The sequence below is a fragment of the Fragaria vesca genome, linkage group LG7 (genome assembly GCF_000184155.1).
Source record: "Fragaria vesca subsp. vesca linkage group LG7, FraVesHawaii_1.0, whole genome shotgun sequence".
Lineage (NCBI taxonomy): Eukaryota > Viridiplantae > Streptophyta > Magnoliopsida > Rosales > Rosaceae > Fragaria > Fragaria vesca.
The window spans coordinates 19,812,750-19,834,433 of record NC_020497.1 but is presented as its reverse complement, the minus strand read 5'-3'; the positions used below and the strand labels follow the sequence as shown (position 1 = coordinate 19,834,433).

The 21,684-nt window shown below is 39.3% G+C and overlaps 7 protein-coding genes across 7 annotated transcripts; 4 read left to right on the top strand and 3 right to left on the bottom strand.

The window, feature by feature from the left end:
- Window positions 1-850: 850 nt before the first annotated feature.
- On the top strand, window positions 851-1,996 carry LOC101309496 (F-box/FBD/LRR-repeat protein At1g13570-like). Its single transcript, XM_004308998.1, has one exon. The coding sequence runs from the start codon at window positions 851-853 to the stop codon at window positions 1,994-1,996; it is 1,146 nt and encodes a 381-aa protein (XP_004309046.1).
- Window positions 1,997-2,665: 669 nt separating this feature from the next.
- Window positions 2,666-6,153, top strand: LOC101303559 (luc7-like protein 3-like). The gene is made up of 8 exons (XM_004307760.1): window positions 2,666-2,888; window positions 3,047-3,175; window positions 3,281-3,320; window positions 3,864-3,939; window positions 4,022-4,222; window positions 4,400-4,612; window positions 4,705-5,091; window positions 5,190-6,153. The coding sequence occupies exons 1-7, from the start codon at window positions 2,846-2,848 to the stop codon at window positions 5,047-5,049; spliced, it is 1,047 nt and encodes a 348-aa protein (XP_004307808.1). The 5' UTR covers window positions 2,666-2,845; the 3' UTR covers window positions 5,050-5,091; window positions 5,190-6,153.
- A 458-nt stretch (window positions 6,154-6,611) lies between these two features.
- LOC101305219 (peroxisomal membrane protein 11B-like) lies at window positions 6,612-7,443 on the top strand. The gene has a single exon (XM_004307766.1). It carries the CDS (start codon window positions 6,669-6,671, stop codon window positions 7,347-7,349), a length of 681 nt encoding a protein of 226 aa, XP_004307814.1. The 5' UTR covers window positions 6,612-6,668; the 3' UTR covers window positions 7,350-7,443.
- Window positions 7,444-7,992: 549 nt separating this feature from the next.
- LOC101304622 (cell number regulator 6-like) lies at window positions 7,993-10,399 on the top strand. Its single transcript, XM_004307764.1, has 4 exons — window positions 7,993-8,233; window positions 8,619-8,733; window positions 9,188-9,453; window positions 9,545-10,399. Exons 1-4 carry the CDS (start codon window positions 8,123-8,125, stop codon window positions 9,782-9,784), a joined length of 732 nt encoding a protein of 243 aa, XP_004307812.1. The 5' UTR covers window positions 7,993-8,122; the 3' UTR covers window positions 9,785-10,399.
- Window positions 10,400-10,946: 547 nt separating this feature from the next.
- On the bottom strand, window positions 10,947-12,504 carry LOC101309204 (auxin-induced protein 5NG4-like). Its single transcript, XM_004308997.1, has 7 exons — window positions 12,320-12,504; window positions 12,133-12,195; window positions 11,904-12,020; window positions 11,559-11,808; window positions 11,320-11,443; window positions 11,056-11,211; window positions 10,947-10,966 (listed from the first exon to the last, which is right to left on the bottom strand). The coding sequence occupies exons 1-7, from the start codon at window positions 12,502-12,504 to the stop codon at window positions 10,947-10,949; spliced, it is 915 nt and encodes a 304-aa protein (XP_004309045.1).
- Window positions 12,505-13,387: 883 nt separating this feature from the next.
- LOC101308919 (auxin-induced protein 5NG4-like) lies at window positions 13,388-15,174 on the bottom strand. Its single transcript, XM_004308996.1, has 7 exons — window positions 15,011-15,174; window positions 14,837-14,899; window positions 14,637-14,753; window positions 14,219-14,477; window positions 13,945-14,103; window positions 13,699-13,850; window positions 13,388-13,544 (listed from the first exon to the last, which is right to left on the bottom strand). Exons 1-7 carry the CDS (start codon window positions 15,172-15,174, stop codon window positions 13,388-13,390), a joined length of 1,071 nt encoding a protein of 356 aa, XP_004309044.1.
- A 4,753-nt stretch (window positions 15,175-19,927) lies between these two features.
- LOC101308626 (auxin-induced protein 5NG4-like) lies at window positions 19,928-21,639 on the bottom strand. Its single transcript, XM_004308995.1, has 6 exons — window positions 21,446-21,639; window positions 21,069-21,185; window positions 20,717-20,969; window positions 20,434-20,592; window positions 20,168-20,319; window positions 19,928-20,084 (listed from the first exon to the last, which is right to left on the bottom strand). Exons 1-6 carry the CDS (start codon window positions 21,637-21,639, stop codon window positions 19,928-19,930), a joined length of 1,032 nt encoding a protein of 343 aa, XP_004309043.1.
- Between the last annotated feature and the right edge of the window lie 45 nt (window positions 21,640-21,684).

The following is a 21,684-nucleotide window of genomic DNA, read 5'->3' as shown; positions in this document are numbered from 1 at the left end:
ATTAACTCTCTTGGTGATATGGTTCGAACTCTAGCTCTCGTGAAAAACATTTCAGGGAGGCCCATACTTGAATTGCTCTTAGCTTTGGAGTGGCAGTCCACCTAGCCACCAGTCAAATCATACAGTTTTTCAACGTTTCTCTTATTAGACCTCATTTGATTCCCAAATCAAAACTCGTTTTACACTTTAAAATTTTAGAAAGTTGACGATGTTTCTCTTATTAGACTCCGCTTGGTTCCCGGATCAAGATCAGACACAAGACAAATCAAAAAATTAATAGCTTTAAAGAACTAAAACTACTTAAACAAAACTAAAAAGTTACCTCGACTAAAACTTACAATTTTCAACATTTTGCTGTGTTATCCTCTGTGGAAAGAGATGTAAGATGAGTGTGAGATCTGCCATGGGTGCAATCCAGCTCGGAATTTGACGGAGGAAGAGAGAAAAGGGTACAAAGAGATCACCAAAGAGATCACTAGGGACTCTAATTAGAGGAGGTTTAGGAAAAGACACTATTCCTCAACTTATTAGGATACGAGTAATTATATTAATAGAACAAGGAAATTATCAGCGTGTATATGTTTATAACCTTAGATCTATCAGTACTCAGTAGAAGCCGATGAAAAAAGTTGGATTCAGATCCTCACAACAAGGATAGGATGAATAAGTTGCCGGATTCGATTCTGGCCTGATTTCCCGTCGGTGGAGGCACCTCTGGCGGCATTCAGTTCTCACCAGGCGCAATCTTGAATTCGACTATCCGAATGTCTTCGGAACCGACTATGAGGTTGTCTTCAAAAGTCTCAGATGGAGAGTGAATGATGATCTGGACAAGTTTATGTAAGAGTATATGGAGCTCTATCAAGGTGAAAAGATAGACTCTTTAAAAGTAGAGCAAAAATCTTACTTACTCCCAATATCTACTCGCAACCTTGATGCATGGGTTCGTCTTGCAATTGCGAAAGGAGTTGAAGACATTCAGCTTTTGTTGAACCGGCCGTATCTTGCATCATATGTTTTTCCCTATCAGTTGTTGTTCCACGGCTCGAGTTCTCTGAAACACTTGGCGTTGTGTGACTGTATTCTGCGACAACCTCCTCCTGATTTTGACGGGTTTAACAATCTAAGATCCCTCAGTCTAAGTTATGTAACCCTTGATCAGATTTTTATGGCACATGTCTTTTCTAATTGCTTGTTGCTTGAAAGCTTGAAAATAAAGAACTGCCATGGACTTACACATCTAAATATTGTTGGTGATCGTCTAAGTGATCTGAAGCTGTCGCATTGCGGAGGGATTGAGATTTCTGCCCCCAATCTCGTCTCGTTGGAATTTTGTGGAGATTTTTCCAGCATTATTTCTGTTACAACTTCACCACGCTTAGCACGAATTTTAGCTGACGTCGAAAGGATGCGTCCAGCAGTACATTCTTGCCTTGCATCGTTTCCTGAGCTCGAGACTCTTCATCTGCAATACCGGGACGGAGGCTATAGACTATCCCAAATCAGCAGTGACATAACCTTTAGAAACCTCAAGCAATTGAGCTTGAATCAGTGGCAATCGGGTACATTTGATCACAATCTTGATCATCTCAAGTCTGTGCGGGATCTCATCACGGCTGCACCCCTTTTGGAAGAGTTTGTACTGACTGAATATACCTCAAGGTTTCCCGATGAAATAAGGTATAATGTAGAATGTTCAGGATCATTCACACATGATCACTTGAAAAGAGTTAAACTGCAGCGGTTTCTGGGTAATTGGTATGAGTTAGAGTTTGCAATTTGGATTATGAAGAATGCAGCAAAGCTCGAGATACTGGTGCTTACTTCGGGAGGAAGCGCCTACGACGTAAATTTGGAGAAATGGATTGATGTTCGAGATAGACGGAAATATCCATCATCTTGGAAACAAGACATGATACTTCTCCAAGAAAAATTAGAGCAAGTAAAGACTAATAATGCTCGAATTATAATCGAGTTCATGTTAAAGCAAAATTGATTTTTATGATTTTAAAAAAATTACTTGTTTTTTTTTTTTTAAAGTTTTGACCGCTTTCATCTTTATTAGATTTCAAAGTCACGATCTAATATTATAATACATCATATTATTTTCTATTTAAAGATCAAAATTTTAAATTACGGTATATCAAAACCATGTTTTTAACTACAATATATCTACATGTAATACGAGTATATCTAGCATCTAGGTATATATTAAAACGTCCCTAGAGGAGGGTTCATCATAAATTGCTCCAAATTAGCTCTTGAGTGGTAGACCACCCAATCACCGATCAAATTAGAAAGCTTCTCTTATGAAGCATAATTTAATTTCAAATTAGAAGTCGACGGTTTTACTTTTTTAAAAATTTAGAAATTTCGTGATGTTTTTCTTATTAGACTTCACTTGATTCCTGAATCCAAGCTCAAATCCATCCTGTTTCATGGATGAGGTTCCAAAGTTCTCATTATTCATTACACAAGACAAATCACAAAATTAATAGCTTTAAGAGGTTCTAAACTTGAGTTATGTAACTCTGTATAGTGATATAGTAGTAAAGAACTAAAACTGCTTTAAACAAAAAAAAAAACAAAAACCACTATAACAACCAACGACGACCTAACGTACTCGAGCCTACCACGACCTACGNGCNTACTACCGCCATCACCGTCTCTCTCTCTCTCTCTCTCTCTCTCTCTCTGATGCTTCTACTCCTCTAGAGCAAACCCTAGGCTCCCTAAAAGCATCGCACCTACCCAAATTGGTCTAAACCCTTCTCAATCTCTCCTCTCCAATCAGAATTCACATAGTCTTCTTCTCGATTTCAAATCCTCCTCACTTCGATCTGCCATGGATGCTCAGCGAGCTCTGCTGGACGAGCTTATGGGCGCAGGTATCTCTCCATCAAACCCTAATTTGGTTCCTACATATTTGTTATTGGCTCAATCGCAATTTGATATCGTATTTCGGTGAATTCGTGGTTTTAGTTTGTTGATTTTGGTTATTGCTTTGGATTTTGAGATGTTTGACTGGTTTTGTGGTGCAATCCAGCTCGGAATTTGACGGAGGAAGAGAGGAAAGGGTATAAGGAGGTCACTTGGGACTCCAAGGAGGTTTGCGGAGCTTATATGGTTCGATTTTGCCCTCATGATCTCTTTGTCAACACCCGAAGCGATCTAGGTGTGTGTTTGTGGTTGAAATTCACTAAATTCAGTGTTGAGTTTTGACTGGTTTGAGTTTGATTTCGGTTGCTGATGGTTAATTTCTTTCGATTTTTTGAATCAGGGCCGTGTCCTAAAATACATGACTCCAAGTTGAAAGAGAGGTGATTATTAGCTGATTATTCAGAGAGATTGAAATTCTGCTTTCTGGTTTGAGCTTTTCGTATTTGATGTTGAGCAGAATTTCATGTGCATTTAGATGAAATGCAATCATAAGACTGTTATGTATGCATTTTATCACAGTTTGTTATTTGAACAAGAATTTATCCAGTTCTTTAATAAATACTTATGTACTAGATAGGTGCAGGGGATGTGTCGTATTATGTATGTTAAACTATGCTCTCGTTATCAGTTAATTGCAAGTAGTTGGTTATGAGTCGCTTGTTGTGATCTGCTTCCTCCTTTTCTTATCTTTTTAACGGTTTCAGTTTCTGCTTATGATTTATTTTGTTTCCTGTATATCACTGTATATTTTTAATGTTTGCACAAACTGAGGGAGAGTATCCAGATGGGTTTTCGGAAAAAATAAATACTGGAAGTTTTATTGATGATCAGAAGTATTCTAATATTTTAGTCAATATGTTCATAAACTTAGACAATATGTCTTTTCCAGCTTTAATTTTTTTTTCTTTTGTTGATTCATTTAGTTTTGAGAAGTCTCCAAGGCATGATGCATATGTGCCGAGGTTTGAAGCTGATCTTGCTCAGTTTTGTGACAAATTGGTGAGCTAGCTGTCCTTCGATTGGTCTTTGTTTTCTTCGATTTTCTTTTGTAATTGTTTGTCATATTCCACCTTCATTGCAGGTGATGGATTTGGACAGAAGAGTTAAGCGTGGGCGAGAACGCCTCTCTCAGGAGGTGGAACCTCCACCACCACCACCTCTGTCAGCTGAAAAGGCCGAACAGTTATCTGTTCTAGAGGAAAAAATAAAGAACTTATTGGAACAAGTGGAGGAACTTGGAGCATCTGGGAAGGTGGATGAAGCTGAAGCATTGATGAGAAAGGTATTGCATGTAGTAGTTTTGTATTGCAAATAATTCTTAAAAAATGTGTATTTTTGCTCGCATGTTTGGTAGAATCCATGCCATATAAGTACTCTCTTCTTGGTTATCTGTTGTTCAGTTATTACAATGTAGTACTCAGGTATATTTGATTCTGATTGTTTCTCCCCCTTTTGGCAGGTGGATGTGCTTAATGTTGAGAAGACAGTCTTGGCTCTACAGCCTCCAAATGCTCAAGCATTAATGGTTCCACAGGAGAAAAAAATGGCACTCTGTGAGATCTGTGGTTCATTTCTTGTGGCCAATGATGCTTTAGAGAGGACTCAGTCTCATGTCACTGGGAAGCAGCATATTGGTTATGGCATGGTCCGGGATTTTATTTCAGAGTACAAGGTGAGTCTCTTGAATTATTGAGTAGTGAACTTGAGAAGAAATAGAGTTTATTTCTTTCTTGGTGTCTGAAGGACATGGATTTCATTTTTCAGGCAGCGAAGGAGAAAGCAAGGGAAGAAGAAAAGTTAGCTAGGGAGAAAGAAGCAGAAGAACGCAGGAAACAGCAGGAGAAGGAAAGTGAGAGTAGAAGGAGAAGTGGTTCAAGTGATAGGGACAGGTATCGTGATCATGACAGATATCGAGAACGTGACTTGGATCGTGAAAGGTCCAGAGAGTGGAATGGTAGAGGTGGTCAGGATGGTGGAAGAGGGGTGGATTGGAGGTCCAGGAATGGGAGAGATGGAGGCAGGGATAGGTACCGTAATCGAAGCAGGTCACGTTCCCCTATTAGACGTTCCCACAGGAGGTCACCAAGGAGTCCAGTTCGCCCGTATTAATGAGTTGTGTAGATAGATGTCTGAGCTTTGAAATTTATTGAGGTAGATTTCATATCTCTAAGGTTTATGATGAACATGTGCATTTGGAGTTTTGAACTATTTTGTCATCATGGGTGAAACGTTTCTTTGCCATCTCACAGCTTTTGTTGAGACTATATCAACTCCATTTCATCAATATTATTAGCGCAGAAAAGGGTTGAGGTAGGTAATATTTACTATTGTAACTCATTTATAATTTATTTGAATTGGGATGAGATAATTTTTCTTGTTTCTGTATGAAATTTATCAAGGAATTGTTTTCAGAGTCTCGTATCCATTTTTGATGGGTAAGTTGTTGTTGGCTACTTCTTTGTTATCACATACTTAAGACTTCAGACCCAAATTGTATGCATGATTGACACGGCAGCTGGGAGAGGAAATGCTATTTAATCATTGATGAGGTAACATATATACATATATCCTATATTTTCTTCCTCAAGAAAACTTAGCTGATTTCCTCCCTCTTCTTTCTGGTATTGAGTTTTAACCACTTTATTGCAAATTGCAAATTGCAAATGCTGCTCATGTGGTATATGGTTTAACTGGGACGGATACGGAAGATGCCAATCATACAATGTGATGCTTTGCTACCTCTTTTTAAGGTATTTAGGGATTCTTTATACATGCTATAGAAAAAATTGGTTTGGTTTTGTCTGGTTTAGTCCTCCTAGCTTTCCAATTTTCAAAACTCACTTTGTCCTCTCATCACCACCTCTTAGGACATGGAAATCTAATCATGAAGCGGGTGCTGGTTCAAGCATTCGTTTTCAGTCCTAGACAGTTGGATGAATAGACCAACGACAAAATGAATGGTAAATATGTGAATTACATTATCATGTGAATTAGGTAGCTTTGGAGTTCAAGTTCTGGATCACAATTCTGTCTATCTGGTGGGACTTTCTCAAGGCCTTTTGATAGTGGATGTAAAATGGTATCGGTGAATGGAGGTAACTGCCAGTTATAGTGTGCAGAATGAATACTGTATTGCTTTTCTATAGTTCTCATAGCAAGGAAATGTTTGTGCAGGGTAAAATGAGTCGCCTAATGCAATTGAAATTTCACTGGTAGAAACAGAAGCCATTTTCTGAGTGATATACTCTACGTTCTTATGGTATTCACCTTTGTCAATACAGTCTGTAATACACAATTATCAGGGTGCTTATGGCACACATTTATGAGAACAATAACATTTATTCTCTTCGAAAGTAAATGGTAGTTCAAATAGCTTATATTAATTCATTTCTTTTGGTACATTCAAGTGAATGATTATTGTTTAGTTTTCATGACCTAAATATGATTATTGTTTTGTTCTCTACAATCTATGACAAAAATTAGTGAAGAAAACTAAACAAGTTTTCATGACCTTAAGCTACAAATCTGCTAAAGATAAGAATGCCTAATGTTGAAATTTCACGAATGAAAACATATGGCATAGAAACTACTGGTAGCAAGAAGCATAACAAGGTCCAACCACAAGTATATATGGGTGTCATCATATCCAAAATCCTCAAAGCTTTTGTGGTGCTCCTTAGTTTTGTTTCTTCAAGTAATCCAACACAAACCCTCTGCTCTCTCCAACCATGAATGACACAGTAGACAAGCTAGTCATCTTCCTAGCAAAGAGAGATGGCATAGACAAGCTTGTCAAGACGTTCCAATATGTCTCCAAGCTTGTGCACTGGCATGTCGAGTCCACTAACCCGAAGATGGCCGAGAGGTTCAAGCAGTGGGAGGTTTCGTCTGGCCTTAGCCGAAAGGCTTTTCGGACTGGAAGGTTTCTCACTGGATTCAACGCAATGAGACGTAGCCCTGGCTCAACGCCGACTCTTAGGTTCTTGGCTGTTCTTGCTAATGCTGGTGAGATGATATACTTCTTTTTTGACCATTTTCTTTGGTTGTCAAAAATTGGGACTTTAGACCCAAGTTTGGCTAGAAAGATGAGCTTCATATCCGCATTTGGTGAGTCCTTTGGGTACATTTTCTTCATTGTGTCTGATTTTATCGCGCTAAAAGAAGGGCTCGAGCAAGAGAGGAAGGTTATGAGTTTGGAGGACAAGTCCATTGAGAAGAAGAATGAGAGCTTAAGAAAGATTAGAAGTGACAGGGTGATGAGGCTAATGGCTGTGGCAGCTAATGTTGCAGACTTGTTTATTGCACTTGCTGATATCGAGCCTAATCCATTCTGCAACCACACTGTCACTCTTGGTATCAGTGGATTGGTCTCTGCTTGGTCCGGCTGGTATAGAAATTGGCCCTCATAAGACTCCCACCATAGCCGAGTAAAACCGAGCTAGCTGAGCTTTGAAAATGCAAACTGTAACTGTGAAATTTCTTGGTGTTTTTTGTGTTCAAAGTTGAGGTATGGATGCATCTTATCCGGATGAGTCTTGCTACTGTAAACTAATGTCTATAAGGACCATATGCCATTTGGACTTATCTGCTGTCAAAGTTTTTGTTTTACCTCTAATGTATGATCACAAAAATAGGCAACTTCAAGCCTTCAACATTTGTAATCCTCTATTACATTTGGCATGCTTATGATTTTCTCCAATACTTTCCTGTTCGTTTTATAAAGAAACAAAGAAAGAAAAGTTTCTTTACTAAAGGATTGAAATCAAAATACATACGCACACTTTCTTCTAATCCCACATCGAAGACAGGTTCAACGAATGGAATTTCAAGAAATATATAAGAAATTTGGGCCTGATACTGGGCCTGGTTGCAGTAAACAATTAATTGGACCTCGATACTAGTACAGACGTAGCCCAAATTCCTGAACCGAATCAAGACGGCATGTCGTATATCACCACGGAAATTACCAAGAGGTAACGCAAAACGAGTGGTCCACCTGTAAATTAAACCGTCAATCCAAACTATAAATCTGAATCCGAAGAGAGATAGATTAGACTAGAGAAAGACTGAGAGAGACGAGTTGATCTTACCTCTGAAGAAACCCAAAGTCGGAGACCCAAACCCGACCCGAAACCTAGAGTTGACTCCCCGAATTCCCCGATCTCATTTCCGCTGCATTTTGATGGCGGACGGCGGCGGTCACTCGCGCTATGTGAAGCTGACGAAAGATCAGGCGCCGCTTCAGGAGGACATTACGCCCGGCGAGCTCAATCAGCCCATCGAAGTTCCTCAGGTATCGTCTCTCTCTCTCTCTCTCTCTCCTGTTCGATCTTTCTAGAATTTCACCTTTCTTTTTTCATGAAATGAATTAGAGGTGAAATCGAAGGTTATCGATTGTGTTAGTGTAATGTTGCGATAATCGGATATAATTGAGCTGATTTACTAGATGAAAAGTCGAATTTTCTATTATTTTTTTAATTTTCTTGGATCTAGAAATTGCTCATGATTATAGATCAGGGATGCGTGTGAGGATTTGGATGTGGATTATGTAGGATATGAGTTGGATTGTGATTTTACGGTGTGGATTGCGCGTGGTTTTCGATAGGATGGAGGATTTTGGATTTAAGTTATTGTATATATGGATGTGTGACTAATAATGTGTGTATTACGGGGCGCAGTTGAATGTTCAGAAGTGTAATGAATGTGGACAGCCTTTGCCGGAGAGCTTTCAGCCGCCTGCCGATGAGCCTTGGACGACTGGGATTTTTGGCTGCGCCGAAGATAGAGACAGTTGTAAGTTGATATGAGATTTCATTTCTTGTGCTTCAAGATAGGGTAGCTTTAAATCTGATGGTTAGACAGGGTTGTTCAATTTTCAGTTTCATGTTATTTACATCTGTTTTGGTTTTCCTCGGGAATATTAAGTGCTCAGGACTGCATGTTGTGCTTGCCTTACAAAGTAGGATAAGTTTAGCAATGCAGCGTTACAAATATGTTATTGTATATATCAGCGTTAGGCTCTAATTTCAACCTTTAACTTGATGAAGTAGGATATTTATGCCAATTCAGTGGTTTACAGTAGCCGTCTGATTACCAAGTACAAACTTCCTTTCTCTTGCATTGTGTAACTGAGCTCTAGTTCCACTTCTGTTTTGCTGCAATCTACAGTAGTTATCCATATATGTTATTATTAGCAACATATAGTGATGATTATAAGAATAAACACTGTCATTCTTTACCTTCACAGGCTTGACAGGGCTATTTTGCCCCTGTGTTCAGTTTGGGCGTAATGTTGAAAACTTAAGAGATGATGTGCCATGGACCACACCGTGCATTTGTCATGCCATTTTTGTTGAAGGTGGCATGGCTGTTGCAGCAGCCACTGCAATCTTCTATGGTGTTGAGCCAAGAACTTCATTTCTTATCTGCGAGGGTCTGGTGTTTGCATGGTGGATGTGTGGAGTGTATACAGGTCTTGTTCGGCAATCCTTGCAGAAAAAGTATCATCTCAAGGTAGTTATTTTGTTTACCCAGTGCTCAATTCGTTCCATGAGAATACATTCCTTTGAGCCAAAAGCTTGCTTAATTCTGTTGTTGATTGCAGAACTCGCCATGTGACCCTTGCTTGGTCCACTGCTGCCTGCACTGGTGTGCCTTGTGTCAGGAGCACAGGGAGATGAAGGGCCGTCTTTCCGAAAGTTCTGTGATGCCAATGACTGTCGTCAACCCTCCTCCTGTTCAACAGATGAACAAGCCTGCTGATGACAACAACAACGAGGACTCTGCTGCACCATCCTCTACTAGCAACAATGGGCATACTAATATGGAAATGCAGGCATTGTAGTACTGCTTTACAAGTATCATAATATTTCAGTAGGGATTTAATGTGCGAGTTCCTCATTGTTGTCAAATGATTGGATTACATACATCAGAAGTTATCATCTATACATTTTGCTGAAGACATCAAACAATATATATTAGACCTAAATAGGAAGAGTTTATCCCTTTTCGGTGTGTATTGGAACAATCCCTTTGAGTTATGGGAAAAAGAAAGATCACCTTCTTTAGCAATGTTGGTGGATACGGTCATTTGGTCCGGAAAAGAAGGGTTGAAATCTAGCAGTTTTGTTACTTTGTAATCCCAAGCCTACAAGAACTCTCTTCCGAGTTAAAACCCTATTCTCAATATACAGTCCGAAACTTTGATTTCACTGCTACAACAGACATACAACCTATTTACTGTTGCTTTCATGGCCGGAGAAGTTTCGTTAAGTGTTATTAGTGGTGCCGGTAGCAGAAGTGTCAGGGTACAGAAGAAAGAAACCACTTTGCTGCCACGGCCAACTTCTCCGGCTGGTAGCAGTACTATTACTGATGATCCAGGGGAATATTCCGGTGAGAATGAAATCGATGATCTGCTGTATGGGAAAGATGATGTGGAAGGCATTAGTGATTTTATATGCAAACAAGACTTGGTAGCAGTAGATGACTACATGAAGATGAGAAGGGAAAGGTAAGCCTCGCTTGCGCACTGCTTCCCTTTTTGGGAGCTTATTAGCTTCTGGAAGTTATTTTAGACAGTTCATCGCCGCAATGGAACCAATTGTAAAGTTCTAAGGTGTTTTAAATCCTGATCAATAGGGTAATTCTTTCATATTTATGGTGCTTATACCTTCTGTGAAATCATGTTTACCCTTTTGTGAAATCATTGTTGAATTGTATTAATTTTCTTGGTTGTGCGAAACTGGTATTCAGAATGATCTTTTCTTTATAATCTTCCATCTTTTTTTGTTAATAATATTGCCCACTTCTAAGAGCAATAACAAAACATCTTCCTGTTTCGAACAATCCAGTTCAGTTTGTCTCGGACATTTTCATAATCGTTGCACCTCATACAATAGAATGTATACATGGAACGATTTCTAAAGATGTCTGAGAAGCATGGGGCGCTATTGTTGGCCTTCCTTTGCTTTTTCCCCATAGCACAAAGTACAGTCCGCACACAATTAGAACTCCTCCTGATACACTGTGACCATGACAAAGAAACACATACAGAGATCAACATTAGTTCACAATTTTAGAACCAAAATGAAGGCGACACAAATATACAAGTACTTGCCGTCCGAGGGTGAACTTTTCCTCCAAGAACAAGGAACCAGCAATTGCCACCATCAAAAGCGTAAGCGGATAGAAAACTGCCACAAACAACGGTCCTCGCTTTTGTACACACCAAGACATCATAACCGCTGCCAGTCCCGAAACCACAATTCCCTACATGGTGCACAAACACAACTTCACAATGTCAATATAAAGCACACGCGAGTAAACGATGCATAATTAGTTAGTTGAGTAATTGTTACCGAATAGGCAGCTGTAAACCAAGCTTCCATTGATTCCAATCCCTCTCCAGGCAAATCGCCAAAATCACAGACTGAATAGATCCCATGCAAGACATCAGCGCTGTGCTTGAGTAAGGACACGGATATATCTTGCTCATCTTTGCCTGCATACCAATGGAAATCCCTTAATTTTTTCCATATACACAGACTTTAACAGTCACAATACATGCACATGTTAATCAGCTGATCCGGCCCCATGCTCAATTTGTTTTGAATGACCTGAACTATGAGCCATGTTGCGAAGCAAACCGAGGATCCGAGGCCAGCCAAGAATCCCAACACAGGACTGCTCCTGTGGGGTGACAATGGCACGCTACTACTGTTCTGAAGGTCAATATGAGTCGACCAGACGGTAAATACAGGCCCTCGGTAGAAAGTAGAAAGCATTGCCCCTCCTATCCCCATAACAGTCCCGACGATTTTGGCTATGCTAGAATAGGATTTGGATCCAAAATTCAACTTCTCCAACCTGATCAGATGATCCATCACATGTACATATTTTTTTTAAGTACGTATTACGAGTCTTGAGGGATTGTAGAGGTGAATGCAAAAATGTATATGTACCTAAAACATAGAGCTATCACGAAGGTGATGCCCGGCAGAAGATTGAGCATGGCTGAAACAAATGTGGGTGATGTCAGTGCAAGACATTGCATGTATAAAATCTGTGTCATGGTTCCCCTGCAACAATTGAAATGAATCATCAATTTAATTATCCAACTTAATTCGGATATCAAGAGAACATTTCTGTTTTCCTTTTTGGTTAAGGAATATATAATTACATACGACTTACCCAAATAAGCCGATGATAAAAGCTTCAAACAACACAGTCCAAGTGAGTTTTAGCCTGCTCTTCCTGGTTTCAGAATTACAGAATATATGTATTAGAGTATTAAAGATATGTGTATAAGAGGAAATCAGGAGGAAGAAATGTAGAATTGTAGGAACAAATAATGTAGATTGTACCTTTCGAGTATTACTGTATTAGAGCCAACGGAACCAAAAAGGCAGCTGAAAACATCAGGCGGTAGGCAACGAAAACAATCAAGTTCATGCCGGAAACTGCAACCAGTTTGTACAATATGTTCATCACAGAATATGAAATTTGGGTCACAACCATCATAATCACTGGCTTCAAACAAAAAGAGGCTTCTTCATTCTCCATCCTTAGGAGTTAGGAGCTTTGAGAAAGAGAGAGTGAGGGAGAGAAAGAGGTGAGGTGGATGATTTGTTACAGCCAGCTGTTGTATACATATAGAGTGCTGTAGCTTGGTGTTCATCGTGGTAAATAGTGAAAAGAAGTTCAAAAAGCGATGTCAGCGCTGATGTCATACTGCCTCTGTTTCCTCCTTATTGGAAATGAATTAAGGAAGTAATTAAGGTAAAAACAGCTTTGAGAATTGAGACAGAGGGAGGGGAGAGGTTAACTGCTAGCTCGATTTTCTCTGTCTTGTAATAATTTTACTTATCGTTAATTGGCACTTTCTTGCCTTGGTCAAATCACTTATTATTAATATCCCACTCGATTATTCGATATATTATTGTAGCTTTTTACATTTTTACTGCTAAATACGTTACCCCTAACTTTCTTAACTACTTTCAAATACAACAGACTTCAATTGGAAAAATATCTGAGTAATTCTAGATTGGAATTTAGGTTTCAATCTAACTTCTTGAGCATTGTAAGATCAATGTCTATAATGTGATTGAACATTCACTCAACATCCTTTGCTGAAATCGATCAAAATTTAGGTTTTCAATTTTGGTCTTCATTCCATGAACATACGTTGAAGTTAATTAGAAGATGGTATTTCAAATATCATGGCTTGGTAATCCCTTCTGGACATTTACTTAGAATTGGAAGGTTGATTATGTTCAAGTCAAACCATGCATAATTGCATATCACAGATCATCAACCTAGTCGGATCCTGTACGTTACAAACACTACATACGTTCAAGTCTACAGTAAAACCTGTCAACATTCAAGTCTCTAAACTAGAATACATCCCCCAGAATCAAAGTTTCAGTAACCAGATCTATTTGCTGCCTCATCCAACACTCGCCGGGACCGGAACGCTATCTATGAACTCGGAATCCTTGGGAGCTATTGTCGATGAGGGTAGTACAAGCAATGATGATCCTTCTTTGCTTTTTCCCCAGAGCACCATGTATAACCCGCACACAATTAGAACTCCTCCTAACATACTGTCGAAAACAATCGACCAAAATACACACATTATCGACAACTTCAACAAGACACAGTTTCGGAAATGAAAGTTTACTATATAGGATTAAACACTGTTTAGTTCTTGTACTTTTAGTGTCTCGACAACAGTATATATGATACGGATTTATATACCTTCCGAGGCTAAATTTTTCTCCCAACAACAAGGAACTAGCAAGGGCTACCATCAACAGGGTAAGTGGATTAAAGCTTGACACAAAAAGTGGCCCTCGCTTTTGTACACACCAAGACATCAAAACCATGCTCACTCCGGAAACCACGATTCCCTGCATGATGTTACTATAAAGTATGAACCATGTGAGCATGAATATGTCAGATACACAAAATACTTAGATAGCAAAATTCCAGCAAGTATTGTACCGAATATGCAGCTGTCCACAACCTAATATCCCAACCCATCTTCCATTGATTCCGATCTCTCTCCACGCAAAGCGCGAAAATAACGTTCTGGATGGATCCCATGATGCACATCAGAGCCGTGCTCGAGTAAGGGAAAGGATATCTTTTGCTCATCTTCCCCTGCGGCAAATTTAAATCCATGAGATCATTTTCTAAAAGCAAGAATAATAGTGCAGAGATATTGTTTGGTAGATCCTGTGCTTTATTTGTGACATGTTGAACTACGAAAAATAACCTGAACTATGAGCCATAATGAGAAGCACAAGATGCTGCCGAAGCCTGCCAGAAATCCCAATGCAGGATTGTTCATGTGGCTTGAGGATGATGATGAGAAGCTACTACTGTTGTGAAATTGCCGTAGAAGGTCAATATGAGTGGACCAAATGGTAAATATAGGTCCTCGGTAGAAAGTAAAAAGCAATGCTCCTCCTATTCCAACCACGGTTCCAGCAATTTTGACTATGCCAGAAAATCCCATGATCAACTTCTCCTGCCTGCAGATCATAATCATCATATCATCCATCATTCACAATAATATTACAAACAAAATAATCCAACAGTAAAGATAATCAGATTTTTCCAAAATGTGCAAACGAGACTAAAGAAGTGGTCAGGTAGCATATATATTGTAAAATGTATATGTATATATCTACCGAAAACATAGAGCAACCAAGAAGGTAATGGCTGGGGAGAGATTGGAGATGGCTGCAAGAAATGTGGGTGATGCGAGGGCGAGACCCACAATGTACAAGTTTTGTGACAAAGCAGCCCTGCAAGAATCGAATTGAGATATTAGATTGATATTTAATTTAGATTTTTTTTATTTAGAATTTAATTTAAACGAAAAACTTACCCAAATAGGCCGCAGAGAAATGCTTGAAACAACACAACCCAAGTAAGTTTTGGTCTGCTTTTCCTGATTATTACAAAACAAATAGCAGTGATATATAGCATGATTATGAAGTTTATTCTACAATTAGTGAAAAGAAATGATCGAATCGAAGGAGAAATATGATATGTAATGTACCGTTCGTATATCAGAGCCAGTGGAACCATAAAGGCAGCTGAAAACACGAGTCGATAGGCAACGAGAACATTCAAGTTCGCCCCAGTCACTGCAACCAGCTTGTACATTATGATCATTACAGAACACAAAATCTGGGTAATCACCATCATAATCACCGCCTTCATATAATTAGAAGCAGCCTCATGATTCTGCACCACCATTAGGAACTTTTCGAGTTCAAGAAACAGGAAAAACTTAAGGCCTTGATCGACTATCAGGGTATGCTAGATCCACGAAATGAAGTTCGAGTTAGAAGGTAGTATACTACACTCTACTACTTCAGTCAAATTAAACGCATACGCATGCATCTTAATGTTTTCTTGGCCATTTCTGTTGGAAGTTGTAACCGCTACCGTTGTATAATCGAATTGTATATAGACACACAGAATCAAATTTGAGAGGAAGTGTTCTTATATAAACGTTGGCACGTTACTCTCATCTTATACACAGTAGCATTACAGCAGTAGAATTACAGTCATCAAATTTATATATAGACACACACACGTTTGCATCTCATCTCGCTTTGGGAATCTTTTCCTGATTTTTGGTGTTTTGGTTATCCAAAAGTATTCAAATGTCTATATATACACTCATTTACAACTAATTGAACAAAAATTACAATTTTGTATACTCAAATTCACAACACTGACAACAAAGTTACCTAATTTATTTTACGCATTTACATATAATTGAACCAATTTATCACATTAACAACAATTTATTCATAAACTTGTAAAAATATCGTCATTGATAAGGTACTTAATTACCTCTTATATAACTAAAATTATCACACAAATAACTCATTTTATTACAATGAGAATAAATTTGTTGTCATATATGTAAATATGGGTATCAGGTGGGTACCGTAGAATTTCTCTTGGTTAACTAAGTAATCTATTGAAAAAGCTCTCCACTTTGGCGACGCACCATTCGGTCATTCCGTCAAAGGCCTTAGTCTGGGTCAGCAGTAACTTGACATCTTCATCAGCGCTCTCAAGATGATCTATTGCAGAACTAATATTTATATCACTTAAAAGATTGTCAGAATAATTGGATTCTAGGGCTTTTAGCTTCCGGAATGCATCCTTAATGTTCATGCTGCTGCAGAGGAGGCTGGAACAGCTAGTTTTACTTGCCAGTGAAGTCTGTCTGCAAACAAAGAAACTCAATCATTAATATGTTAAACATATAATTCGTGCTTCAATTTTTAAGCTAATCGATCGAGTGGAAATCTTGGTATAGTACTTACTCTTCGACGAGCAGTTTTCGAGCCCTCTTGAGGTCGTTTGCTGCCGTATCAATGCTGCCAGCAACAGGGATTAGATCCAGTTCCTTGAATCTTTCCAATTCATGGTCAATCTTGTTGATGATGTCAAGAGCAATTAGCTCCTTTTCAAGAGTTTTGATATGTAATGACACATCTCCGCTACGGCAACGGCGGCCTTGTGATTGTAAAGTTCTAAGGAGGTTCAAATCCTGATCAACGATCTTCATCCGAGCTTCAACGTCCATTGTTGGTAGTTAATTACTAGCTTTGGCCACGGATCAAAGAGATAGAGAGAGCAATGTAATTTGCGGTTTGAGACTTAATTTGAGTGGGTGTATGTTTCTGGTCATGACCCCTTTTTAGTTTTTTTATAGTAGTCGAGGGCAGTCCATACTCCATATTCAACTTGGACGTACTATCAATTATATCTCACCCAATTCCTGTGGAATTGACTTCCTGATCAAATATGGATATAGAGCTTTATATGGATCCAATATCGGCGCGGGATTGACTATGATCTTCATGTATAAAATGTTAAGATTAAATATTGGGATAACTCCACGCTTCACATTGTAAGATATATAGATATGACAATTATGAAAGTATAAAACTAATGAATGTGTGTTAATTCGGACATCACGAACATAAATTTAACAACACAACCTTAGTCTTTTAGTACAAAAGTCTCTTTTTTTTTTAATTTTCGCAAACAACAACAATCACGAACATAAATTTATAGTCTTTAACCTTTTAAAAAGAAAAAAAATATGCATATAGGGCAACTTTTTCTAGAAATTATTGTACGCATGACGTGTATTTACACGACGCAACCTTAACCGTTTATAACAATTCATATATTTGATCATCATATTTTTATATTATTTACTATAATCCTGACCATTTATTATTATACGTGAAGATACACTGTGATACTAAAAATCCTCACTGCCACCTAGAAACTTCTCTGTAGAAAAAAAAAAAAACGGGGACGATCCTAATTCCCGCCAAAAGAATCCTACGTGGCATAACAGATTGGGGCGTGAGTCCGTGACTGACCGTCCCACGCATGAAATGACCACAAAGCCCTCTATAAAGGGTTAAATCCACGCATGAGTCCAACAGTCCCACCCACTCAAATGGCGAGAGCAACAGAGCCAATTTCCGGTCAGATCGTCGCCGGAGAATCCATGGATTCAGACAGGCTTAAGGCAAAGAAGCTACTCCAGGTGCTAACTCACCTCCGCTCATCGGAATCCTCACTCATGAAGACCTCGGAGCCCTACATCTCAATGGCCGGCGGTTCCGACGAAACGGCGCTCCGATTGCATTTGCATAACGCCGCCGCCTCACTCCTTGCGCTGTACAAACTCAAAGTCGCCGGAGAACTCGTGGAGGTCCTGAGAAAGATTCTGGAGAAGGAAAAGATCCGATGCTTTTCGATCACGAACCCTAACACTGCTCGTGAGGTTGATTTTCTGGTCCGGTTCACCAAGGTGCTGCTCAGCTTTCTTGAAGCGGCTCCAGCGTCGTCCAACGATGCCGTTTCGGTGGCTTCCGGAGAAAGCAGCAAGGGTTGGAGAAGGATCTGGGAGTGGATCTCGGAGTTCACTAGATCCAGCCCAGCATGAGTTTCTGGCCCGATCCATAGGCCCAACAAAGAAGACATTGAATTTCAGTGTTTCTTAGGCAAGTTTCCTGCCCTGGGTTTTAAGATTGTGCACATTTATGTTTGGATGTTATGGTTGTTGATATAAAGAAGACATTGATAATCTCTGAGCAAGTTATCGGTTACATTTTAGATACAAAATGGCCCTTGAAATTAACCTTTATAGATCATTGTTCATACTAATTGTTTGCAGGGTGATTCACTTTATGTGGTTATGATGCTGGATATTGTGTATTTGTGAAGCTAGACTTCTGAAAACAATGCATGAGCCTTTGTAGGAATTGTATTTGCTTTAATGGCTTGCTTTCGTGCTCACCTTAACATCAATATGTCTGTATAGGTATTGGTATGATTGTATTATTTGGGTGAGAAATGAGCTCACAATGCATGTATAGATGTGTGTCCTGGCACTTGTTCAATACCAAATGACCATGTGTTTTTCGTAAGCTCATGCAAGTGTTGAAGTTGGTTTCTAGCAAGTAGTAATGATTTTCTTTGATATCTTTTGTGCCTTCTCTCTGTCACATTAGGTTCTCAGCTTCATTTTGCATACATGTAGTCTAAGGGGGCTTTCCTTTATGTAGCATTATCATCACCAGGAAACAGAGCTGGCTGACATCTTGTCATCTTGCAAGTTTAGGGTTTTTAGATTGTACTAACATACTGCCTTCTAACCCTCGTTGTTGAACACCTACTGACCCCTTGCTTAGCCGTCATTTCGTGTTTTGACATGCCTGCATCTGTTCCTCACCTCACCATATCTCTATAACACAACCTCAGGGTGAAACTGTGAAAGCCTTCTGGCTACAAAAGATATGGATGGGATTCAGGTGATTCAATTATGTCATAAAGTGACCTTAGGAATTCTGATGTTTAAATTTTTTGTGATGCTTTAAGTTGCTTCTTTTATGAATTTAGGTAAGGGTGTGAGCCTTTAATTCAGAACATTTGGATTTTTTCTACTGTGGTCTTTGTAGCAGTTGGGAGTAATTTTTCTCTAAGCCTTTGATGATATGAAAATTTTCCTAGTGGCTTTACTAATTACGTGTTTAGATACGATTGTGAGGATTGTAGTTGAGAATATGCAAGCAGATATTGGATTATACGAGTCATAATTTCAACTTCTATTATTGTCATTTTGAGCCCTGTTATCCTCAGATGTTTCCCTATATATTGTCTATAGCTAGTTACTCAGATATGTTAGTACCAGGGAATTGAGTGATGTAATGTGATGATGCATTTGTGACTTGTGACTTGTGACTTGTGATTTCAGAATGGCAACACATTTCACTCTACACATGATTCTAAGTTTCTAATGTGTCTTGACATGATTCTAACACACACTCTTAACACACATTTCGAATTATAGCAACGTATAGCAGCAGTCTTACGCTTCTTGATCACTAGGCTTTGTCTGTTGATTTGGCACTTGCTCATGCATGTATGTATGCTTTTTCAGTACAGTATGCTACCTGTTGTGACCTTTAACTAGAGGGCTACAGATACCTATATAGCTTAATGCCTTACACTTCTATCTGTTGAAGTGAGAAGTATTGGGAGTGATCTTGTTGAGATATCAATCCCACATCGGGAATATGAGACATTGCATGTGAGTTTAAAAAGGTTTGGGCCACTCCACCCATTGCCAATTGATTTTGGATGTGAGAACCCCGAACTGTTTTATTATGGTATCAGAACCACCTACGTCCACGTGTGAAGCTCAATGGTCATACGAACTCCACATCACCCCAGATATTGTCCACGTGTTTGGCTTGAAAATTCGTCACACCTGTCATGAATCGCAGTGTCAGTGGTTGTGAATCCCCACTTACCAATAGCGGCCGTAATTATTCAACACACCTTCCATTTCTCCTCCCCAACTTTACATGTATATGAAAAGTGCCAAATGTTTATTGGCTTGCTGTGTGTGTATTGGTTTGCCTCATCATCCAACACTCGTTTGAACCGGAGCGCTATCTACGGACTTGGAAATTAGGGGAGCTGTTGTCAACGAGGGTAGCACAAGCGGCGATGGTCCTTCTTTGCTTTTTCCCCAAAGCACCATGTATAGCCCGCACACAATTAGAACTCCTCCTAATACACTGTCGAAATACACACATTATCAACAACTTCAACAAGATAATTTCGGAAATTAAAGTTTACTGTATATCATACGAATCTATACCTTCCGAGGCTAAAGTTTTCCCCTAACAACAAGGAACTAGCAAAGGCTACCATCAACAGGGTAAGTGGAGAAAAAATTGACACAAAAAGTGGCCCTCGCTTTTGTACACACCAAGACATCACAACCACTGCCACTCCAGAAATCACAATTCCCTGCATGATACACAACACATACAACTTCAAATGTTAACATAAACTATAAACCATGTCTGCATCAGTGTATTGGCTACACGAAATAATGAGCTAGCTTCCAAGTAAGTATGGCACCGAATATGCAGCTGTCCACAACCTAATATCCCAACCCATCCTCCAGTGATTCCAATCTCTCTCTACGCAAAGTGCAAAGATAACGCTCTGAATGGATCCCATGATGGCCATCAAAGCCGTGCTTGAGTATGGACAGGGGTAACTCTTACTCATCTTCACCTGTATCAAACTGAAATCTATGAGATCGATCATTTCCAGAACACACAGGTAATACACTATACAAAAGTGTGTTTAGAAGATCATGTGCTTCATTAGTGGCTGCTGATGAACTATGAAGAATAACCTGCATTACGAGCCACAATGAGAAGCACAAGCTGCTGCCGAATCCTGCGAGGAGGCCCAACGCAGGATTGCTCATGTGGCTTGAGGATGAGACGCTTCTAGTGCCGTAATATTGCTGTAGAAGGTCAATATGAGTGGCCCAAAATGTGAATACAGGTCCTCGGTAGAAAATGAAAAGCATTGCTCCTCCTATTCCAACCACAGTCCCAACCATTTTGGCTATGCCAGAATTTCGCATCGTCAACTTCTCCTGCCTGAACATCACATTCAAAATAGTTACTCTGATGTAAAACTAACATGACGAGACTTAAGTAAACACAGTCGAGTGTAACATAAAATTTATAAGCATGTACCGGAAACATAGAGCGACGACGAAGGTAGTGGCTGGCATGAGATTGTTGATGGCCGCAAGGAATGTGGGTGATGTTAGCGCTAGACTCAGAATATATAAGTTTTGTGGCAGAGCAGCCCTGCCATAAATCCACAATGACAATGGATTATTGAATTAGAATTCAAATTTGGAAGATTTCAATGATTTCTTACTAGCTATTTCCTTCTGCTGCTATACCTTGATGGAATGCAACGAAAACTTACCCAATTAGGCCGGAAATAAAAGCTTGAAACAAACAACCCAATTAAGACTTGGCCTTCTATTCCTGATGTGTGAAATGATTAGGAAGTTTAATATTAAGACAAGTAAAAATGAAGAAAGGAGAAACATGTTATGTACCTTTCGAGTATTAGAGCCAGCGGAACCATAAAGGCTGCTGAAAACATCAGTCGGTAGGCAACGAAAACATTCAAGTTCGTCCCTGTTACTGTAACAAATTTATACATTATGTTCATCACAGTGTTCAAAATCTGGGTAACCACCATCATAATAACCGGCTTTAAAGGAGAAGAAGACTCATGGTTCTGCACCATTACGAGAGAGAGAGAGAGAGAGAGAGAGAGAGAGAGAGAGAGTGT

What these genes read in the sequence shown, in the direction of transcription:
- LOC101309496 (XM_004308998.1), top strand. Translation starts at nt 851, where the DNA reads ATGGAGCTCTATCAAGGTGAAAAGATAGACTCTTTAAAAGTAGAGCAA.
- LOC101309204 (XM_004308997.1), bottom strand. Translation starts at nt 12,504, where the DNA reads ATGGAGAATGAAGAAGCCTCTTTTTGTTTGAAGCCAGTGATTATGATG. An exon ending in GTTCCGTTGGCTCTAATACA is followed by an intron (nt 12,196 to 12,319) that starts GTAATACTCGAA and finishes TTCTGAAACCAG; the next exon opens with GAAGAGCAGGCTAAAACTCA. An exon ending in AGTTCACCCTCGGACGGCAA is followed by an intron (nt 10,967 to 11,055) that starts GTACTTGTATAT and finishes TCATGGTCACAG; the next exon opens with TGTATCAGGAGGAGTTCTAA.
- LOC101308919 (XM_004308996.1), bottom strand. Translation starts at nt 15,174, where the DNA reads ATGAAGGCGGTGATTATGATGGTGATTACCCAGATTTTGTGTTCTGTA. An exon ending in CTGGCTCTGATATACGAACG is followed by an intron (nt 14,900 to 15,010) that starts GTACATTACATA and finishes TGTAATAATCAG; the next exon opens with GAAAAGCAGACCAAAACTTA. An exon ending in TGTGGACAGCTGCATATTCG is followed by an intron (nt 13,851 to 13,944) that starts GTACAATACTTG and finishes AACATCATGCAG; the next exon opens with GGAATCGTGGTTTCCGGAGT.
- LOC101308626 (XM_004308995.1), bottom strand. Translation starts at nt 21,639, where the DNA reads ATGGTGCAGAACCATGAGTCTTCTTCTCCTTTAAAGCCGGTTATTATG. An exon ending in CATTGTGGCTCGTAATGCAG is followed by an intron (nt 20,593 to 20,716) that starts GTTATTCTTCAT and finishes AGTTTGATACAG; the next exon opens with GTGAAGATGAGTAAGAGTTA. An exon ending in TGTGGACAGCTGCATATTCG is followed by an intron (nt 20,320 to 20,433) that starts GTGCCATACTTA and finishes TGTATCATGCAG; the next exon opens with GGAATTGTGATTTCTGGAGT.
- LOC101304622 (XM_004307764.1), top strand. Translation starts at nt 8,123, where the DNA reads ATGGCGGACGGCGGCGGTCACTCGCGCTATGTGAAGCTGACGAAAGAT. An exon ending in AGCCCATCGAAGTTCCTCAG is followed by an intron (nt 8,234 to 8,618) that starts GTATCGTCTCTC and finishes TACGGGGCGCAG; the next exon opens with TTGAATGTTCAGAAGTGTAA. An exon ending in CGCCGAAGATAGAGACAGTT is followed by an intron (nt 8,734 to 9,187) that starts GTAAGTTGATAT and finishes TTACCTTCACAG; the next exon opens with GCTTGACAGGGCTATTTTGC.
- LOC101303559 (XM_004307760.1), top strand. Translation starts at nt 2,846, where the DNA reads ATGGATGCTCAGCGAGCTCTGCTGGACGAGCTTATGGGCGCAG. An exon ending in CAACACCCGAAGCGATCTAG is followed by an intron (nt 3,176 to 3,280) that starts GTGTGTGTTTGT and finishes TTTTTGAATCAG; the next exon opens with GGCCGTGTCCTAAAATACAT. An exon ending in CTCAGTTTTGTGACAAATTG is followed by an intron (nt 3,940 to 4,021) that starts GTGAGCTAGCTG and finishes CCTTCATTGCAG; the next exon opens with GTGATGGATTTGGACAGAAG.
- LOC101305219 (XM_004307766.1), top strand. Translation starts at nt 6,669, where the DNA reads ATGAATGACACAGTAGACAAGCTAGTCATCTTCCTAGCAAAGAGAGAT.